The following is a 23,579-nucleotide window of genomic DNA, read 5'->3' as shown; positions in this document are numbered from 1 at the left end:
GCTGTACTTTACCTGAGTAATGTAGAAAATTAAAACACTCTTAAGGAATAATACTTTATGATTTCACCTATTTCATATCCAATGGAATATTCCGCTACCTTGATTGGATTAAAAGTTTGAATCACGTCATTTCTTCTGATTGCTTTCGGCGGGATAACACGTATGGAGAAGCGAATGGAGTAAAAATATGAATTATTTAACTAAATGTTCAGATTTTTCCACTTAACATGATTTGGCGTTGTATTATTTGCTGCCTCTTTGTGGCGTTGTCATTAAGGGCTCTGCTGAGTCACATAAACACTGTGCATAGTTCCAGCCCGGATTTTCATGTGATCTGTGGGATTGATGGTTGCGTTCAGGAATACCGAGTGTACAACTCATTTTACTATCATGTCAAACGGAGGCATTATTCGCATTTCATCAGTCACAAATCGAGGTCAAGTGGAAGTCAAAATGCAGATAATGTTAAAGCTAAAGGGAACAATTCCCGTGCGTGTGCATCTGCAGATGCTGGAATCCAAGTGGAAGAGAGACTTTTCGAGAATTTCGGTATCCCACTTCAGCCAGAATTTCTGCCAAATGAACATGATGTGTCAGGCGATGCAAACTACGAGGAAGATTTTAACTCTAGCGGTGGCCAAGAACCAGACATCGCCGATTCCTCCAGCTCTGCTGGTGGCGCTGCGTTTACGCCGTTGACTGAAACAGAACAAGAGGCAATGCACGTAAGTTGACACAAATTTACTAATAAAACCTGACTTTCATGAGTGTATCAGAATATACTGACACGTAACTTGGCCACTGTCTTGGTCCCAGGAGAAAAGTACCATTTATTTTATTAATGGGGAATTTTAATGGCGACTCGTAGCTTTACTGCTTTTTTTGTTTAGTTTCAGATATCTTAAAGTATGTTTATAACTGGAAACGGAAAGCTTTGTATTGTTTTGCCGTCGATTGACACGACAACGGCGTTTTGGGGGCCTGCAAACGGGTTTGAAAGTGCAAGGCTTTGAAAACTATGCCTTTACCGTCTCCGCGTTAACAACAAAAACGCGTGACGCCATCTGCTTGTGTATTACGTATTCGCGGGGTGTTACTCGACAAAGTGACATCTCCAACTACTGGCATCGCATGCATACAGCCTTTTTAGTCAAATTTGCAGATCCTTGTGAAGGGGGATCAACGTTTACGTCAGTTTTTAGTACCTCATTGTTGTGTAAATATACTCTTTAGTGAAGAACTACTTGTCATGTAGCTCCCATAGATGTTGCAAGTAACGTCCGAACCCAGAACAATTCGTCACTTTTTTTTTTTTTTTTTTTTTTTTTTTTAAACAAATCGGTACAACATACAGTCTTCCAAACAATAAACAAGTTGTTACATAATAATTAAGAGAAATTATATAAAGTTGTCTAACCTATTAAACACATTTTCGAAGAAGAAAGAAAAAATTAAAGAGAGGGCACAAAAATGAAGATATTAAGCAAGAATATTAAGAATAAGCAAGATAAATAAAGCCTGTGGTAAACATAACTTATTGATTATTTGATGCATAAACTGCACAAACTCACAACTGTATTTAGATACCACTTGTAGTACACTATGGGTTCAAAGGTACTACAAGTAGTAACTATTAACTAAATATATTTTTTAAATACAGAGATAGTATATTAAAAGCACATTTTAGTTCATATTTCATGCTGTCTCAGAATATCACAGTTGAGTACACTTAGATGTTCTTAAGAAGTACTAAAGAAGAATTTTTAGTATATGAAGTACAAAATTAGTGTGTGAAAATAGAGCACTTTAAGTACATTATAGAACTGTACTTTTTTCACTTGGGTTAACTTAATTGTCACTCCGTTAATGTTAGGTTATTAGGTTATTTGAATTTTAAAGTCTTGATATTTTTTTTTTTTTTTTTTTTTTTTTTTTTTTTTTCCAGCAAGAGGAAAGTGTCATAAATGATGAGCCTGAAGTTGATGAACTGAGAAAGCATGCTTCTGCATTTGTACTGTCTTCAAGAGTGAAACACTGCCTTTCACAGGTAAGACACTGAAGTTAATTATGTGAAATTACAGTAAAAACTATATTCTTACATTCTGTTCCTTGTGCATGAATTGCTATTTTCTAAATTATTGCTTTTCCTTCAGCGAGCGGTCAGTGACATCATTTCCCGGGTGCAGCAGTATCAAGCCTCACTGTTGGACTGCCTTCGAAACCAAATTACAGATGTTATTCAGAGACAATCTGGAGTCACAGATCAACTGATGAGTGAAGTTATGGATGTTTTTAATAATTTTGAAGACCCCTTTGACTCTGTTTCCACTACATATATGCAAGAATCAAATCTAAAAAAGCAGTTCATGGTAGTTGAAGCAGAAGAAATTGAAATTTCCCAGACTGCAACCTTGAGGAAAAGGGGAGCCTCACAAGCTCTAGCAATAAGAACAAGATGTTTTTACTATATTCCTTTAATCCAAAGTTTGGAACAACTACTTTCACATCCAATGATTCTAGCAATGTTTGACAATGGACCAAGCCAAAGCAAGGCTGGCTTTATCAATGACATTATTGATGGGGATATTTTGAAGTCACACCCACTATTCTCTGTGAGACCCAATGCTCTGCAGCTTATCCTGTATACTGATGAGATAGAACTTTGCAATCCTCTGGGGTCTCATGCCTCAAAAAACAAACTCCTAATGGTGTACTATACTTTGGGCAATATAAATCCTAAACAGAGGTCTAAGTTAGATGCCATCCGTCTACTCGCCATTGCAAAATCAAGTGACATCTCTCAGTGTGGTGTAGATGTAATTTTGCAGAGAATACAAGATGATTTGAATTTGTTGTATAATGGAGTGAACATCAAATCTGCACACGGAGAGAGAACAATATACGGTGCAGTAGTTTCTCTCTGTGGTGATACCCTGGCTCAGCATGAGCTAACAGGCTTTAAAGAGGGAGTTGGATTTGCATTCTGCAAATGCAGACACTGTGAGTGTAGTTTTGAGGATATGCAAGTTTACTTTGATGCAGAAAACTTTGTCAAACGGTCTTTAGATAGACATGTCAGACAGTGTAATGCAATTGAGAGGGCCGCCACAGACTTTTTGAGAAGCAGTTTGAAAACCACCTATGGAATTAATAGGAAAAGCAAACTGATTGATTTTCCAGCCTTTGATCTCATCAGGCAAACACCTCAGGATATTATGCATGTGATATTAGAAGGTGTGGCACCACTGGAAGTAAAAACTGTACTAAAACATCTAGTGCTATCAGGGCAACTGGAATTGGACAAATTTAACAGTGCTATTCTAGGATACCCATACTCAACTGATGTCCGAGACAAACCTTGCCCTATTACTGTCACCACATTATCATCAAATGATAACAGACTAAAGCAATCAGCTGGGCAAATGCTTGTCCTACTGAAGATCCTACCATTCATATTGGACAGCTGTGAAAGAAATGAATACTTTCAAGTGATTATTGGGTTAATAGAGATTGTTCAGATCCTATTTGCACCAGTCATTTCTTTGGCCACTGTAGCAAAGCTTAAGTTGCTTATTAAGCAACATTTGAGCAATATGAAACAGTTATTTCCTGAGAACAACATAACACCAAAGCAACATTATTTGATACATATTCCTGAACAGATTAAAGATTTAGGTCCAATGATCAGACACATGTGTATGAGATTTGAATCTAAACACTGTTTTTTCAAACAGTGGTCTTCCAAGCTAAATTTCAAGAATGTTTGCAAGTCCTTGGTTAAACACAATCAGATGTTTGAGAGTTGTCAAAATATCAGCCGTGTGAATCACCCAATTTTTTCAAAAGACATTCTATTGGGTCCTGCATCTGAAGTGGAAAATATAAAGTATGTGCAGGATAAAATGAGAGATTTTTTTGGGTGTAGAAAATGTGCAACATGTGGTATCAGTAAAATGGCTTGAGCTATGTGGCAACAAGTACTTGTGTCAGAAGTCAGTGATTGTAATAAGTGTAAATGAAGATGTTCCTGTATTCGGGCTCATAAAGAACATATACATTGCAAATTCCTCATTGTATTGCTTTGAATGCCAGGTCTATAACACAGTGGGTTTCAGTCATGAGTTTGCTTCTTATGAAATCGATGTCCCAAACCTTGCTCAAGCCACTGAGATAGTGGAGGCAGACACAATTGTAGATTATACATCATATTATGCAATCAGTTTTAAGAACCGTACTTATATTCCTCTGAAGTATTATCTCGGAGATGTGTGTGCAATGTACAAGTGCACCAGTGACTGCTAAAATGAGAACAAAGAAAAGTGAAAAAGCACAGTCAGTTTCCTCTTTTATTTTTTATTTTTTTTTTTTTTTTATTCCCATTTTGCTTACTGACTGTAGAGATTTAAAGATAAGACATTGTTAAAATGAAATTTGTTCAGCACCTTATGTGTACTTGGCTACTGTTAAAAAAAAACTGTGCATGTTGAATTTATGAGATACTTTTTGCTGTACAAGACATCTCAAAATAAATTCACACTGTTGTCTGCACAGAATAAAATATGCTTCTCTGATTTGCTACTTTCTTGTTTCTCATTTGGTTCAAATGAAGTTAAACAATGTATAGTATAATTTTTAAAAAAATCTTTGTGTCAGATTATCATAACATTGTTTTCTAAAAATAAGAAACATCATGCTCTTAAAATAAGAAAGTATGGCTTGAAATTTCTGGTTTCAGGATGGACTATGTCAAAATATACTATACACTTTACAAAAATACTTAATTCATTTAAATAAATCACCAGAATTAGCCATTTTTTCTTAGTAAGAAAATTTAAGTTACATTTGCTCAAAACAAGCAAATTAATCTTTTACTTTTAATTCTAGGCTAGTTTATTTATCTTAGAAGACAAAAAACAAGATTTATTGGCTTATTTCAAGATATTTTGACTCATCAAGATTTCATTTTTTGCAGTGCAGGAGAGGACAAATCATTCATGCAGCCATCTTCCCAGCATGCACCTCCACTATTACTATTTAGAGTAAATAAACTAATAATAAGAATACATTAAATTAGAGTAAAATTAAGTTAATATAAGCTGTTAGTTTTATTAATAAAATAATGATATTAATACTGTTAACAATAATAATTAAAATAAAATATAATTATTGTTATTCATTTTAAACATATTACCAATAAATGTCTAAATATGAAATATCAATAGTAGTGGTATTAATACTGTGACACTGAATGGCTTTTCTGAGGTAGACTAAATGTGACATTTTTGCAAGCTGTTTTGTTGATCCCTTTTCGCTATTGAAACAACGGTTAGTAAGTTGTACTGTATGTGTACTAAATCATACTTTCGGATGTTCATTCTTGTTTATTTTGGGTAACTAGTAAAGCGGAAGAGATGGTCCGATCACGAGCGTTACAGCGATCTGTAACGCTCGTGTAATAAACTTACTGTGGCACTATGATTTCAAAATTAATGTAATGTCTTCACATACATTTCCTATCATACATGACTTGGATTGTGACAATTGGTGTATGTTTAATGAATTTATCTATGCAGAAAAACTGCATTAAACCTCCTGGTCATGTGAACCGATGACATCGCAAGTGTTGTATTTTGTTCACACACATTTCCTTTCCATCATACACGACTCAGATCGTCAAAAGAATAATTGGTGTATTTTTAATGAATTTTTCTATCATATAACTCTATTAAACTTCCTGGTCATGTGACTTGATGACATCACAACTGGTTTACCTCATTACTATACAATTTTCAGTGGAGCCATTAGAAGAAGTAAAGATTTAAAAGCCTCTAAAAATAAAAAAATACATGAACTCCTAAATAAAATAAATGCTTTACTGCAAAAAGCCTTAACTCAGGAGGAAGAACTGCTTTTGAGAAAATTAAGTTTACAAATTAATGAAGCTTACTTGGATTTGGCTAGAGGGGTCTTTATTAGGTCAAAAGCCAAATGGCTAGAGGAAGGAGAGACTAATTCCAGTTATTTTTTTGTGTTAGAGAAGAGGAATTGCAGGAGAAATTCATTGACAGCTCTAAATATTAATGGTACTGTATTAAAGTATTAAAGTGTACTGATCCTAATCTAATTTCTAATTTTATCACAAGCTTTTATGAAAAACTTTACACTTCTGAATTTAATATGGATAATTGTGAGACTTTTGTCGAAACAATTAAAAACTATATTCCTACCATTGACAATGACTTTAAAGACCTTTGTGAGTCTACTTTAACAATTGGGGAAATTAGATCAGCTCTCTTCTCTATGAAGAAGGGGAAATCGTACTCGGTTACTAACGTAACCTCGGTTCCCTGAGATACGGAACGAGTACTGCGTATGGGGAAAAGTCTCCCTTTTCCCCGTTACTGAAGCCTTTTTCAATAACGCAGTGTAACTGCATCGTCATTGGTTCACTCATAGACAAGTCGTTGAACCAATGACGGCGCGGCATAGCTGCGCGACCTATGGCGAGAAAGCGCGCGAACTTTCCCGCCGAAATGGGCGGGGTTAAGGGCTATATAAGCAGGCGTTTCGCCATAGGATTTCAGGCCAATCGACTGAAGCGATGACACTGAAGCCGCAGCCTCGTGGCACGGCAAGTAACGCAGTACTCGTTCCGTATCTTCCGTATCCAAGTACGTTCCCTTTCGATACTTCACTCGTACTGCGTATGGGGAACGAATTCAACCGCGCCGTGCCACGGCAGGGAACGACATAACTTGTTTTGGACACCGAGAGGGGACCAAGAGAGCAAGTAAGAAGGCAAAAGCCGTCGTTAACCCTTGTTACACTACAAGAGGAGATAACTCCTGAACGGCGAGAGGCGGAACTCGAAGAGGCCGCCTGGTTACACCGAGAGGACCCGGGCTTGTAAGGCCGGAACGTCCAGATGATAGAACCTGACAAAAGTGGACGGCGAGGACCAGCCGGCCACCTCACAGATGTCTTTAATGGAAACTCCATTAGACCAGGCCCAGGAGGAAGCCATTCCTATGGGGCATTCAATGTCCAGGGAGGAGTAACAGAGATTAATCGCGTCGACTATCCAACGTGAGAGACGTTGCTTTGAGACCGAAGACCCTTTGGTGCGGCCACCAAAACAGACAAAGAGCTGATCTGACTGCCTGAAAGGCTGTGATCGCTCTACATAGGTCCTCAATGCCCTGACAGGGCAGAGTAACTCCAGCTCCTGTTCATCCGCGGAGGGAGGAAGAGCAGAGAGCAAGATGACCTGAGCTCTAAACGGAGTAGAGAGCACCTTGGGGACGTAGCCATGCCTAGGTTTCAGTACGACCTTAGAGTCATTAGGCCCAAACTCGAGGCACGCAGGGCTCACAGAGAGGGCCTGCAAGTCGCCAACACGCTTGACCGATGCTAGAGCAAGTAGCAAAGCGGTTTTCAGGGTTAAAGGCCTGAGGTCAGCTGAACTCAGCGGCTCAAAGGGGTTTCCTTTGAGAGCCCTAAGGACCAACAAAAGGTCCCAAGTGGGAACAGTAAGGGGACGAGGAGGATTTAGTCGCCTAGAACCCCTTAAGACACGTACCACAAGGTTGTTTCGACCCACTGACTGGCCAGCGATAGGAGCATGAAACGCTGAGATGGCTGCTACGTATACTTTGAGCGTTGAAGGGGCGCGCCCCAGATCCAAACGCTCTTGGAGGAAGGACAGTATCGAAGATACGTCACACTCCACGGGGTCTATGTTGCGTGTGGAACACCAATCAACAAAGACCGACCATTTCTGGGCGTAGAGGCGTCTCGTGGACGGGGCTCTCGCCTGAGATATGGGCTCTAGTACGTCCCTGGGGAGGTCAGTCGGCTCCCATCGAGGGACCAGAGGTGTAGAGCCCAGAGCTCTGGCTGAGGGTGCCAGATTGTTCTGTTTGCCTGAGAGAGGAGATCCCGTCTCAGGGGAATGGGCCACGGGGCTTTCGTGGAGAACCTGAACAGCTCTGAGGACCAAGTCTGGCTCCTCCAGAGCGGGGCCACTAGAAGGACTCTGTGTCTGTCTTCCCTGACTCGCCTGATGACCTGCGGGATCAGTGCGATCGGGGGAAATGCGTAAAGGAGTGTGCTGGGCCAGGTGTGGGCCAGCGCATCGACTTCCTTTGAGAAATATGTTGGGCAATGAGAGTTGTCTTCTGAGGCGAAGAGGTCTATCTCTGCTCTCCCGAAGAACTCCCAAATCTTGAGAACCGTCTGGGGATGGAGCATCCACTCGTCTGAGGGGACGTTGCTCCGTGATAGCATATCTGCACCCAGGTTGGTCTTGCCAGGTATATGAGTCGCCCTGAGCGACTGAAGCCTTGGTATTGCCCACTCCAGAAGACGTTTCGCCAGAGCGCATAGGCGGCTGGACGAAAGACCGCCCTGGTGATTTATGTATGACACCACAGTCATGCTGTCCGATTGGACTAGGACGTGGCGTCCCGTCAAGTGAACCTGAAACGCTTGCAGGGCTTTCATCACTGCCAACATTTCGAGGCAATTGATATGGAGATGGCTTTCTTCGTGGGACCACGAGCCGAAGGCCGGTCTGCCCTCGCACAGAGCCCCCCAACCTGAGTTGGATGCGTCCGTCGAGAGCACCGTCCTTCGTGACACCGCCTGTAGGGGTACCCCAAGACTGAACCAAGCAGGGTTCATCCAAGGTTTCAGGGCTAAAAGACAGGCCCGATTGACCTTGAGACATAAGCGGCTGTGCCGCCAGGCATGTGGGGGGACCCGGAACTTCAGCCAGAACTGCAGCGACCGCATCCGAAGAAGGCCGAGCTGCAGAACTGGGGAGGCGGAAGCCATCAGCCCTAAGAGCCTCTGGAAGAGCTTCAGAGGAAGATAGGCTTTGTTCTTGACGGAAGCCGCGAGCTGCTGTATTGCCAGGGCGCGCTCTGGCGAGACCACCGCCGTCACGCGGACTGAGTCGAAAACTGCCCCCAGAAACGAAATGTGTTGGCTGGGGAGCAGCGAGCTCTTGGCTAGGTTGACCCTGAGACCCAGGCATTGGAGATGGCTGAGGAGCACGGATCTGTGGTGTTCCAGCTCGACTCGCGAATGGGCCAAAATGAGCCAATCGTCGAGGTAATTCAGAACCCGGATTCCCATCTGTCTCAGAGGAGAAAGCGCTGCGTTCATGCACTTGGTAAAAGTGCGAGGAGCCAGAGACAGCCCGAAGGGCAGGACCATATATTGGTATGCCACCCCCTCGAACGCGAATCTCAAGAATCGTCTGTGAAGGGGGGCTATCTGGATGTGAAAATATACATCTTTCAGATCCAGTGAGCAGAACCAGTCCTCGTGACAAATCTGTGCGAGGATCTGCTTCAGCGTCAGCATTTTGAACTTCCGTCTCATGAGGGAGCGATTCAAAAGTCTGAGATCTAGGATGGGCCTGAGGCCGCCATCCTTTTTGGGGACCAGAAAGTAACGGCTGTAAAAGCCTGACTCGCTCTCTGAAGGGGGAACTATTTCTATAGCCCCTTTCTTCAGTAAGGTCATGACCTCGGCCCGGAGGACGGGAGCGTCGTCCGGGTTCACCAAGGTTTGAAGCACCCCGCCGAAGCGAGGGGGCCGTCGTGCAAACTGGAGCGAGTAGCCCTGCGTTATGATCCCGAGGATCCAGCTTGACACGTCGGGGATGGCCTGCCAGGCCTCGGCCCGAGTGACAAGGGGTTGAATGATGTCGGATGACAGGCCGCCGGGTAGGGGGCCATGCACCGAAGGAGGTGGAAGAGGAAATTTGCTCTCTTTTTGAGGAAGTAAAATAGTGTTCGCCGTGAAAACGGCGTTTTGTTTGGGCGCAACATGTGTGGGCCCAGCTACAACACAGAGCATTTCTCCCACGCCCGGAATTAAACGAGGCGGAGGGGAGACTGCACGAGGGAGCTTTTGGGGTGGTCCGGTCGCAACGGGACATTCCCCAACCCTCTTCCTTCCTGCTGGATCAGGACGTCTTCGGAGTCACCGGGTCCAGCACAATCTTGGGCCGGGGTCCCTGGCGTCTCGGGAAGGAGGATTGGCGCTTAGCAGGGCGAGGGCGCTGACGATGCTCCTTAGGCGGCGCTGCTTGAGAGGTGGATGGGGCAGGTTTGGTCTGCTGAGCCGGCGCAGTCCTGGGGCGGCTAGGAGCAGACGCAGAGCTGGAGCGCTTGGGCAGAAAGTGTCTCATGGCCTGAGACGACTTCTGCGCCGCTGTGAAGCGCTCGGTGAAACCATCCACCGCTGGCCCAAAAAGACCGGAAGGGGAGACCGGGGCGTCCAGAAAGGCCGTCTTATCCAGGTCCTTGATTTCCGTGAGGTTGAGCCAAAGATGGCGCTCAAGCACAACCAGGCTGGCCATGGAACGACCGATGGCCTGGGCAGTGGCCTTCGTGGCCCGCAGGGCTAGATCGGTGGCGCTACGGAGATCCTTGAAGGCAGGTGCATCAATGCCGGACTCGTCCAATGAGCGGAGGAGTTTGGCCTGGAACACCTGGAAGATCGCCATGGTGTGAAGCGCCGAAGCAGCTTGGCCTGCAGAGGTGTAGGCTCTTCCAGCCAGAGTAGAGGTGGTTCTGCAGGGCTTGGACGGCAGGGTTCTTTTGGTCTTCCATCCCACAGCCGCGGAGGACAGAGGTGAGCTGCCACCGCTTCATCCAGGGGCGGCAAATGCTCGTAGCCCTTCTCTTCCACGCCGTCAACAGCAGTGAGGGCAGAACGGTGTGTTGTGTGGAGGCGGGCGGAGTACGGAGCGCGCCACGACTTCGTAAGCTCCTCGTGCACCTCAGGAAAAAATGGAGCAGAACGCTGGCGAGGTGCCTGGCGGCGGCCTGGCAGGAACCACTCATCCAGGCGGCTACGCGATGGCTCCTCCGGAGGGGCCCAGTCGAAGTCTAGCTCTTCCACTGCTCTGGATAGGATGCGGAAGAGCTCGGCATCCATACCCTGGCCGTGATCAATGGGCTCCAGAGGAGGCGGGGGAGCGGGGTCGTCCGGCTCGCTAGCCCATCCTTCCGCTTCAGAAGCCGCAAGAGACATGGAGTCATCCGGCTCTTCGTCAGATCCTCCAAACGAGACGAGGTCGCTCGCATCTGCAGAGGGACGCTGCTCTGGTCGGGAGAACATGACGGGAGAATGTTCTCTCGGGGGAGAAGGCGAGGCACGCGGGGCTGGGCCGACGTGAGCTCGCACAACTCCGGGCGCTGAGTCGCTCTACCCTGCTGTCTCTTCCTGGCTGGCTCGCGGGAGGAAGGAGACGGAGGGCGCGAGCGGCGAGATCGCCTTCAGTGAAGAAGGCGACCCGCGAGCGCAGAGAACCGAGGCTTTCTCGCCATAGGTCGCGCAGCTATGCTGCGCCGTCATTGGTTCAACGACTTGTCTATGAGTGACCAATGACGATGCAGTTACACCACTTTATTGAAAAAGGCTTCAGTAACAGGAAAAAGGGAGACTTTTCCCCATACGCAGTACGAGTGAAGTATCGAAAGGGAACCCCCGGTGTTGATGGTTTTTCTGTCGAATTTTACGTCCATTTTTGGGACTTAATAAAATCCCCTCTGCTTTGCATGTACGAAGAATGTGTTGCTCAGAAGGAAATGTCTACATCAATGAAACAGGGTATAATTTCTCTTATTCAAAACCTGAAAAAGATTCTCTCTTAATTGATAATTGGCGACCAATTACACTCTTAACAGTTGATTATAAGATCTTAGCCTTGGCATATGCTAATAGATTGAAACTTAAGCTTAATCAAATTATTGCGGAAACACAGTCAGGTTTTGTCAAAGGTAGGCATATTAGTAATAATATAAGACTTGTTTTAGATTTATTGGATTATGCTGATTTTGTGCACTCTAAAGCCATTATTCTTTTCTTAGATTTTTATAAGGCTTTCGACACCATTGAACATGAATTTCTCCTGCAATCTCTCAAACTGTTTGGTTTTGGGGACTCTTTTGTTAACATAATTGAAATGTTTTATAAAGGAATAAGTAGTTCCATCATAGTCAATATGCACACCTCCCAAAGATTTGCTATAATGCGTGGTGTCAGACAGGGTTGCCCGATTTCACCCTTTCTATTTATTTTGGTTACTGAGCTATTATCATTGAGTATTATGCACAATCAGAACTTAAAAGGTATCTCCATCTTTGATAGGGAAATCAAAATTTCACAGCTGGCTGATGACACCACTCTTTTTTAAAGGATAAAAATCAAATCTCTAATGCCATTCAGATAGTTAAAAAGTTCTCGTATACTTCTGGGTTAAAGTTAAATATGTCCAAATGTGAAATAATGTCCCTGCATGATTGCGGCGACACGTTAATTAATGGTATTCCAGTCAAAGACACAATAAAGTATTTAGGTATTTATTTAACTAAAATTTAGTAGCCAGACAGCAACTCAATTTTCTAGTCAAATTAAGAAAACCCAAAATATCTTTAATCTTTGGTTACAAAGAGATTTATCTCTTTATGGTAGGGTTCTTCTCTCTAAAGCAGAAGGTCTTTCTCGCTTCGTGTATCCTTCACTCTCTTTATATGTGACTGATGTTACTGCTAAAGGTGTTAATAAAATTTTCCTTGACTTTATATGGAAAAACAAGTCTCATAAACTTAAAAAAGCAGTAATTTCCAATTGTAGAAGTGATGGGGCACTAGAAGTACTAAATTTTCATAACATTATTAATGTGTTTAAAATAAACTGGCTTAAAAGATGTCTGATAAATCCAAATTCTTTATGGTTTTTTATTCCTAATTATATATTTAACAAAATTGGAGGCCTACCTTTTATCTTAAAATGTAATTATATGTATAATAAACTCCCGGTTAAACTATCTAATTTCCATCAGCAGGCTCTTCTTGCATGGAAATTGTGTTACATCCATTTTACATGTATTGTTACATGTATTTTAAATCTAAGTTAAAAACTGTATTATTCGATCTGTCCTATTCTACATGACGGGTGATGTTGATGTCCTGTTTCGATGTTCTGTCGTCTATTTTGTGATTCTGTCGTTTTTTAATTTTGTACAGCACATTGGTCAACAGCAGTTGTGTTTAATTGTGCTTTATAAATAAATTGAAAATTGAAAATTGAAAATCCACAATTTTTCACCACACAAAACTTTTCTTTGGAATAATATGAATATAACTGTTAGAAACAAATCTCCTTTTTCCCCCAATTGGTTTAATAGAGGTTTAACTTATATCTTTTCTTTATTTGACAATTCCGGTAATATCTTGTCCTATGAATGTTTTATGACTGTCCATGACTTCCCTATTCCTTTTAAAGAATATAATACCGTGATTAAAGCTATTCCCACAGGTCTAATGCAACTGGTTAAGAGCCACATATTGTACAACCAGAAAGATACAAAGGAGTCGGCTTTGTTATTGGATGGCATTAGCATTTATGACAAGAAATGTAATAATAAACACATCCGACAAATTTTTCAGAAAAGAGACCAAATTCGCCCTAGAGGCAGATCTCATTGGGCTGCCCTAATTGATAATATCAACTGGAGAAAAGCATGGTTGTTAGCCTATAAATTTTTCATTCCTAATAAGACTAAAGAAGTCCACTTTAAAATACTGCATAAGATATACCCGGTTAATTCAACAATATCCAAATATGTTGATATTCCCAGTACTTGCTCATTTTGTGGTCATGAAGACGAAACATTAATACATTTATTTTATTCATGTGAACTGGTTCAAAAGTTTTGGTCTAACCTATACTCCCATTTAAATAATACCCCCATTAATACACAATTTTTTAATTTGAAAGATATTATTTGTTATTACACTGATTCTAACAAATCTAAAGAATATATTTTCAATTTTTTTATTTTGCTTGGCAAATTTTTCATCCATAAACAGAAATTTATGAGTTCACTTCCTACTTTCTCACTTTTTTTGATTGAGGTAGACTCGCTGCTTAAATCTTTTAGGTTAACTAGTAATGCAAAATGTGATCGATTCCTAAAGCTATATGAACAATTCTTTTGTGATGGCTCTGATGGTCAAGTTTAATCAGCTTTCTCTGTTTTTTATTTATTTATTTATTTTTTCCCCTTTAATTATTTATTTTAGTATTGTTTCCCCATAAATGTATGGTATTTACACATTTATACCCCTTATTTCTCCCTTTTTTTTTTTTTTGTCCCTTTCTGTTATGTGTCCTCTTCATATGTATGTAAATGATTCTTAACACACCTACTTTAGATATTTGTCTCTACATACAAATGTATTTTATTTCCTAATTCTAATGTTCTCCTGAAGGTGTTTGTATATTTGTATGCTTCTTGAATAATAATAATAATAATAAAAAAAAAGTTTGGAAAAAAAAAAAAAAAAATTCAGTGGATTTGTTTTACATTAAACAAAGAGGAAATATAATTTCTGGTCCCACTTTACATTAGGTGGGCTTTAACTACTATGTACTTACATAAAAAATAAGTACAATGTACTTATTGTGTTCAAATTGTATTGCAAAACACTGCTATTGAGGCAGATACAGGTAAGGTTAGAAACAGGTTTGGTGCTATAGGTAGGTATAACGGTGTATACAACGGAGTAATTGTATGTAATTACAGAATTTTTTTAAAATACAAGTACTATGTAAAAACAAGTATGTACACATTAAGTGCATTGTATCAAATCGTTAATTTAAATGTAAATATATAGTATTTAAGGACACCTTATAAAAAAGTGTGACCTAATTTGTTTAGTACTCATTGATTTACAACCAAGTTTAGATATACATAACTATTTATAGGTGTCTTTGTGGTGAAATTTTGTAATGGGGACACCTACCATTTAACAATATTATTGATCGGACTTCATTGATAGCATGTGAACTGAGCGGAGTTGGACGATGACATCACTGTTTTCTTCAGATGAAGGATGAAATGAACTAGGCCCAAAATAACTTATGATAATGACTTATGATGGGGAAATTTGAAAGTGCAAGAGCAGTTAGTGAAATGCAATGTTTACTAATCTCTATTATGCATCTAACATACTAAATGTTTAATTCATTTTGAATGTATAGTTTATTTTCACCACCCAGTGAAATAACTGTATTTAAGTTTTCAATATGAATTCAGTTCAGAATGACCAAACAGCATAATGTCTCAATCAGAAGGATTTTATTTAAAACAAAAACAACACCCCCCCCCAACTAAATCAATGTCAAAATGCAGTTACATGGACTATAAATAAAATCTATAGTTGTTGTCTATTTTCGTCTATACAAGCATGATTTTTTTAAAATATAAAATGACTATATGCACTTTGTCAATTACCTTTTAAATTTTGCACAGTGTACAGAACCATGGTGAATCCATTCCAGAGGGCTGTGTGGCATTGAAGCCTACACAACAACTTCTTTGAACACATTTTTCACACTGAACCTGCAGGAGAATGACAGATGGTGAAAATATTATCAAAGTTATGATCATATTTATTGCCAGTGTTGGCTTTGGGCAATTTACCATGTCAGCCCAATGTGTCAGGATATCATTAGCAAATAACATTTGTATGCTAAACAAAATGAACATAAAGCATTTATCCTATTTAACGATAATCTGCAATGTGTGGTTATTATTGAAGTCTACTTAAACTTAACCCCAAAATCACAAATTGTCCAAATTTTTCACCTTCCTATTCTTTTATAACTGAATGACTTTCTTCCTTACAGCACAAAAGGATACATTTATGCAGAAGGTTCACATGCCTTTCACTCTGATGGACAGAAAAACTGCATGCTCTTTTTAGTTGTTAATGAAATACAAATTTCAGCAAAAAAATAAATAAAAACATTACAGGAAAATTACCCAGTCTATGATGTCTTGACGGAGGTCTTTGAGTGCACAAATGGAACTGTAGTCCTCCTTTAATTCTAAAATTGATAGATAGGAATGATTTACCTGCTTTGTTAACATTTAACTGAAATCCCCCCCTCCTCCCCAAAATAGTTCACAGTTTTGAGCAACTAACCTGATGCAAGGAAGATTTCCACTGCCATTTTCAGTCTTACTTGTTCAATATTGTCTCTCGATGGGTTAATGCAAAATGTTTCAGGAATATTAGAAAACTGTTTTACAGTTTCTTTTGCCATCTTTTTTTTTTAAAAAGAAAACATTATTATTGTTATTATTATTATTATTATAACAATAAGCATATAAAAAGAGACAAATGTTTAAAAAGGTCAATAGAACACTTCTAGAACATCTTTAACCCTTTGACGCGTACGATCACACCGGTGTGATTAGAACGTTCAGTGCATCACGTGATCAACTGCCAAATTCAAATGTGCATGCGCGCTTTGGCTGGCGCTAAACCAGAGACGAACGCGCGCAACGCTTTTCATATATCACATATATGCAGTGCTTTCAACCAAATAATGTTTATGACAGATGGATCGCTATTATTTTGTTTTTCCTTGTTTATTTAAAATATTCACAAACTTGCTTACCATGTCATCAACTATCTGATATTCCGATCCTCAAATATGTGTAAGTGAGTGTGTTTTGTCTTTAAAAGCCTTTATAAATGACCTTTATCTTGATCAATAATGCGAGATGGGCGCCGCCATCTTAGTTTGCCCCGCAGTTCACAGAGTCATGTCAGTCAGATTTACAGCAGGTGAATTCATCCGTTTCTCCCGAAAAATATGCAAGTAAGTGGCTGGTGAACTGGAAGAATAATAGAGTAAACTTTATAGTTACTTAGGTCCATTATGTGTGTCTGATATGAATAAATGTCGGCAAATTGTATTTGAATGGATTGTTATTGCTCCTTACACTGATGTCTGACATCAGTGTGTATTTTATAAACTCTAAATATATTGTTTTAATGGTGCTTATGCGTATTTAAATGTCTGAAACCTTAAAAGAAACATTATGTGGCTGAAAACACTGCATAGTTGTGATATATGACAAGAGCTGCGCGCGTCAGTCTCTCAGCCAGAGCGCGAAAACACAGTTTGAATCTGGCAGTTATGCGACGTCGCTGAACGTTCGAAATCCCATATGTGGGACCGTACGCCCAGGGGCACTGAAATAAAAATCCCATATGTGGGACCGTACCGCTCAAAGGGTTAATACACAAGAGTACTAACAAAACAATATATTAAGAGTTTGTAAAATACACAATGATGTCTATAGAAGCGGAAATAACAACCCTTTCCATAATAATTAGACGACACGTTTTATTCATATCAGATACACATTGTGAAAGTAACTTTAAAGTTTACTCTATTCTCCCCCAGTTCACCGACTCACTTACTTTCATGTATTGCGGGAGAAGTGGATGAATTCACGGGTTGTAAATATAACAGATCCAATTCTCTGGGCGGCGCAAACTAACATGGCGGCGCCCATCGCACATATGGCTCAACTAACCTGGGGTGAGTTTCCCGAAAGCATCGTTGGTGAACCATGGTCGTAAGTCCCATTGAACTCTATTGGTAACGACGGAACTTGCGACCATAGTTCGCTTTGGGAAACGCACCCCTGATCGTTATAAAGGTGTTTAAACAGCAAAACACATCCACTTGCACATATTTGGCAATCAGAATATTAGATATTTCATGCTATAGTTAACAAATCGGTGAATATTTTTGATGCAAAAACTTGGGAAAATGAGATCCAGGCAGTAGATAAAGTTAACGAAAAGTTATTTATTCATTACAATTAAATTTAGCCTCACACGCAAACTTTAATCGATAATGAAAATACTTAATAAAACCAAAAGGTAAAATAACCATCATAAAGTATTAGTCAATGGTTAATAATAAAACTTAGAGTATTGTAAAATCCAGAGTATTGTATCTAATAGATGAAGATAAAAAAAGAGCAATAATTAAGACATTTGCAGATAAGAAACAAGAAGTAGGGCCTAGAAGCCAAAGAGAGCAAAGGAGGAAAAAGCTGAATTATCAATGAGCCGGTCAGCTTTATACCATGAGCATATAGGGAAATTTACATCCCACACAAACGGATGTTTTTGTTAAAAGAAAAGCTTAAATGGTTTTACCCAGTGTCAAAAATAGATATGAGTTGTTTTGACCCCCTTTGGGAATTTAGCAAATCTTACCCTTTATGAAAAATAACAGACATATTTTGATCAGATTCAAATGAACAATAATTCTGAAAAACACCACTTCTGCCGTATTTGGCAGGCATCCAATGTCTAACCACAAACGTGTCAGCGTGACCTGTCACACTAGAACACTTGAAGAACAATTGAACATAGCAATCATACCCTTAAATATAAAATAACCGTAAGGGTACATTAACAAGTAAATACTTGAAAATATGATAAGAATTAATCTATAAAGTAGAAATACATAAATATATGATAAATCATAAGCCATAAATGATTAACATAAATATTAATAAAAATGCATGAATATGAATATTGACCATTTCGGATCCATCAGTCCCCCACTTGAGTCTTGAGAGACTCATTACAAAATTGTCAAAAGATACGGAATGGATATTGGATAAATTGAATATAAAAGCATCACATCTAAATGAAGCTGCGGGTACCTCTCTAACCCAGCTAACTGCATAGAATATTGACTGGAAGCCTTCACCAGGCTGGTCCGACGAGGGCTACTAGAAAACCCGACCCTGAACGTCCCCTGGACTTTTGCTGGGTTGAGGACTTACCGCAACTATCAGGCGGATAAAATTTCTTCCATTAGTCTTAAATTGTTAGCCAGTTTTAGTAAAGAATCAAATTAATTTGACATAATAAATTGTGAATTCAATATCAATGTAGCGGATCTCGCCCAGCACCACAAATGAACCACCGACACCAAACTCTTTGGGGGACCTCGTCTGCAGTTTATTAAAGACAGGACAGGAATTAAGCATCAACACACTCTCAGTTCTGTGGTCTCTGTCTCGCTCAAATCCGAAGCTGTTCTATAACATTTACTAATAAAACATTTTTCTTTTTACAATGTCTCTTTTCGTTCATTTCCTTTCACAAAATGCATCACAAATTACATACTACACATCTTAGACACATTAAATCAGGTAAATAGATATAATGAATGCATATAACAAAATGTTCGATGTGTATATATATATATATATTATTTGATTCTTTGAAAATACATTACAGTATGTTTCAATCTAACATCACAATGACATATGATCGTATAGTGGTAATATTTTTTGTTGCAATATGACATACCTGCAGTTTATTAAAGACAGGACAGGAATTAAGCATCAACACACTCTCAGTTCTGTGGTCTCTGTGAGGAGTGTGAGAAGATAGAAAAGTGAACCCCTGCCCCCATTAACACTATAACTGCATCTGCTATCAAATATTTCAAGTACACACGTGACTACAAATACACAATTTTAGACCGATAGAGACAATATACTCTAAGTTAACTGCACAATATCTTATGAGCGTAATCCACCCTTTTTAATTATATTTAAGAACCATATTACTATAGAAACCCGCTGTTCAAAATGGCGTGCGGGCGGCAACTTGAACCAGCACATTAAGAGCTCATTAACACGAAACCCAGAATATGCACAAAAATAACAGTATTCAAACACACTAAGTGACTCAATTCAGCATTAAAACATGTCATTCACCGATATTGATCAAAATATTGACTTAATCTCTTATATTTAAACCCTTTACTTCAGAGCTCATTTACAACATACCTGTCTCGCTCAAATCCGAAGCTGTTCTAAGCTTTGGGCGAGACACGATTGGACAACTCAGCAAATGGAAATGACGTCACTCAAACATATAACTCAATATATTATTTTAAAATGAAAAATGACATTTTTCCTATAGTCTATATAGGATGTGAATGGCAATATGTGCGCAGAAACACAAAAATAATATAGAAATAGATTTAATTTATTTCTGGCAGGGAGGACAAAGTTTGCTGGAATGATCGCAAAACTCAAAACACTACACTCTCCCCTCCTAAATTTCAGCAAACTTTAAGGCCGTAGGTGAGATATTTTCCTTTAAAGAGGGATACCCAGACTTCAGTCATTCAAACGAATAGCAAAACATTTTGCTTGGGAGAAATATGCCCTTATACATATAACCATACATTCCTCAATGAAGTACTTCTCAAATCCTCTTAAAATTTTCCTCTACACAATTCTGATCACTTCTCTAAAGGAAAACATACTTGTATTGCTTAATCTAACTCCCCACAAAACTGGAAAGAACTCTTAACAATTCTGCTAATGGGTCTCTTTTAGTTGGCTCAGATATTATCATGCTCATGCACTCAAGCAGTCTTTTAACAGGTTTCACTAACCTGCCTGACCTGGTTCTCACAGTTCCCTCATTTGCTTTTCGAATTGTGTCTGACCCTGTCACTTTTCTTGGGGAAGCTTTCAGTGTGACTCTAGATCTACTACTTGGGGCTTGAAACCTTGAGCAATGATCTGATCTGTTTTCAAAGCTAGATTCTCTTGGCATAGTAACTGGTTCTGCCTGTACACTGTGACCGTTCACAGACCCTCCAGGCCTGTCTTCTTCATCAATGCCTTCACTGGCCGAATCTGTCTCGGATGCACTGCTCAAATCATCTACACCCCACTCACTTTCTTGGACGTCATCTGTATCACAATTACTAGACAGTTTGCTGGGTTTGCTCCCTTCATTGGTGATCAAAGGGCCTCCATGTCTCATGTGATCTGTTGAAGCTGAAGCGTGAACTCCTCGGACTTGCCAAATGCCCTGTCCTTGAACAGAATGTGCTCCAACAGGCTGAGATGGTTTTGGGCCCTGGCCTTGTAAGACCCAAGCAGCTATCCTCCTGCTCCTCAATTCAGAACTTAACAGAGATCTGTGTTCTTCGTCTTTTGTCTCACTTATTTCTTCTTCAGAGACTGTGGAGAACATTGTGGACTCAACTTCTGGCTTCTCCAAGGGCAGAAAGTTTACAGGGAGGAGGAAGTTATGGTGAACCACCTTACTTTTCCTTGTGGTTGGATCTTCAACCCTGTAGATGTGTAATGTTGGGTCTTTCCATGTCACCACATGAACCACTGAGTCCCACACATCCGCTAGCTTTCTTATTCCCTTTTCTTTCTTATTCACCAGAAGGACACGGTCTCCAACTTCCAAGGCAACACCTTTGGATTTCTTGTTGTACTCCTGTGCTTGCCTTCTCTGGGCTCCTGTGGTGTTTCCTTCAGCAATCCTTATTGCCTCCCTAAGATCCCTCTGAAGAGTCTCCACATATTCATCGTAGGTCTGCACATCATCATTCCTCAGGGCACTCCCAAACATGATATCTACAGGCAGCCTAGGCACCCTGCCGAACATCAGGTAGAACGGTGCAAATCCTGTCGTCTCATGAGTGGTACAGTTGTAGGAAAACGTAAGAGTCTGTATCATCTGTGGCCATCTCTCTTTCAGTCGAGGGGGTAAGGAGCGAATCATATTTCCAAGGGTGCGGTTGAATATTTCCGTTTGCCCATTGCCCATCGGGTGGTAAGTAGTATGGGACTTGCGGACACCAGACACCAACAGCAACTCAGCAATCAATTTACTTTCAAAATTGTCTCCTTTGTCTGAGTGTATCCTTTGCGGAAAGCCATATATACAGAAAAACTGATTCCACAGCTTCTGAGCCACAACTTTGGCTGTCTGGTTTGGGCAAGGGAATGCATGTGCTAACTTTGTAAAGTGGTCCGTTATTACAAGAACGTCAACATTTTCCCCATGTCTCCCTTCTGCAGACCAGAAATCTATACATACAAGTTCCAGCGGCACACTTGTCTTAATAGATTCAAGAGGTGCTCTAGCCTCAGGTTCCTGAGTCTTCCCGACTACACAGCGCTTACAGTGAGAGACATATCTTTTGACGTCTGCATCCATACCGGACCAAAAGAATCTCTGACGCACCAGGTGGAGAGTTCTACTTTGTCCTTGATGACCGGCATCATCATGAGTCCCTCTCAGGGCGGCAGCTCTCAGAGGATGAGGAAGTACAAGCTGGTATCTGAGTTTTCCCACCCTATCCTTGGATCTGCGGTAGAGAACATTGTCCTTGACTTTCAACTTTTCCCAGTGTTTCAGCAGTCTCAATACCAAGGTGGATTCATTATCCCTCTCTCTGCGTGATGGTCTCCTCCTCCTCTCAACAAAGGATAACACATGGGCAATGGTGGGGTCAGCTCTCTGTTTCCCCTGTATCTCCTCCATCGAAAAGACTGGGAGTGTATCCACTCCTCCATGAACCAAATTACTGGCACAGTGGGTCAACTGAGCACCACGTACAGGTCTGCTAGATTCCCAATCTAGACAAGACTCAAAAATAGCTTTCACACCTTCACTTCTTATCTGACTCATGCTCCCAATTTGGACACTCTGAACACTATCCTCAGAATTTTGATGGAGTACATTCACAGACAATCGAAAAGCTTCTTGAACCAATTTTGAAGTTACATGATGAGCCTTGCTCTCCAAGGTTTCACAGACTTCCAGAGTTCTGGCAAAGGGACGTCGACTTAACAGATCAGCAGGAATGTTCTGGGCTCCGGGTATGTATTTCAAGTCAAAGTCAAAGGGAGCCAGTTTGGATACCCACCTCTGTTCACAGGCATCCAACTTAGGCTTAGACATGATATATGTCAAAGGATTGTTATCCGTTAGCACTGTGAACGTAGTCCCTTTCAACCAGTGAGCAAACTTGTCACAAACTGCCCACTTTAGAGCATAAAACTCTAATCTATGAGCTGGATAATGTGACTGAGCCCTCGACAGGGTCTTACTCGTGAAGGCTACTGGTCTTGGCTTTTTCTCCCCATCTGGTATCTGACTCAGAACTGCACCTAGCCCATCCATAGATGCATCAGTAGACAAGAGGAATGGTCTCTTAAAATCTGGATGTGCTAGAGTAACTGTGTCTGTGAGCGACTGTTTGATCTTTTCCACAGCAAGGTCACATTCTGCAGTCCAGTCTTCAGGGCTCAAACGTTTGGGTTTAGGAAAACAGGAGCGACCATTCCCACCTTTCTTCCTGATCTTCTGCTCAGCGGTAAGTTTAAACAGTGGCTTGGCTAACACTGATAGACCCTCTATGAAATGAGAATAATAATTCGCCATTCCAAGGAAAGATTTGATCTTTGTGGGTGATGGAGTCTTTCCATCTTCCTCCATCAAATCCGCCACCCTGAACTCACTGATTGCAGATACCTTTGCTGGGTCAGTTGCAATACCATTCTCTGATACAATGTGACCTAGAAACTTCACAGTCTTCCTCATGAAGTAGCATTTCTTTTGGGACAATTTGAGGTTGTGCTCTCTAAGGCGAGAAAACACCATCTCAAGGCGGTCGAGTGCTTCCTTCTCAGTCCTCCCAAACACCAGTAAGTCATCTAGGTAACACAGAAGAGACAGATAGTTCTGATCTCCAAATATTGCAGTCATCATTCGAGAGAACGTCGCAGGACTGTTGCATAATCCCTGAGCCATCCGGTTGTATTCATAGAGACCCACGGGCGTTGTGCATGCTGTGTACTTGCGATCCTCCTCATGGATTGGGATATTATAAAACCC

The 23,579-nt window shown here is 40.8% G+C and overlaps 1 protein-coding gene across 1 annotated transcript; it reads left to right on the top strand.

Moving 5' to 3' along the window:
- Positions 1 to 227: 227 nt before the first annotated feature.
- Positions 228 to 8,601, top strand: LOC125260968. The gene is made up of 4 exons (XM_048179514.1): positions 228 to 725; positions 1,946 to 2,047; positions 2,154 to 2,369; positions 8,455 to 8,601. The coding sequence occupies exons 1-4, from the start codon at positions 228 to 230 to the stop codon at positions 8,599 to 8,601; spliced, it is 963 nt and encodes a 320-aa protein (XP_048035471.1).
- Positions 8,602 to 23,579: the final 14,978 nt, after the last annotated feature.

This window comes from Megalobrama amblycephala, unplaced genomic scaffold, assembly GCF_018812025.1.
Source record: "Megalobrama amblycephala isolate DHTTF-2021 unplaced genomic scaffold, ASM1881202v1 scaffold216, whole genome shotgun sequence".
Classification (NCBI taxonomy): Eukaryota; Metazoa; Chordata; class Actinopteri; order Cypriniformes; family Xenocyprididae; genus Megalobrama; species Megalobrama amblycephala.
The sequence above is the reverse complement of the archived record's forward strand: the minus strand, read 5'-3'. Positions and strand labels throughout refer to the sequence as shown.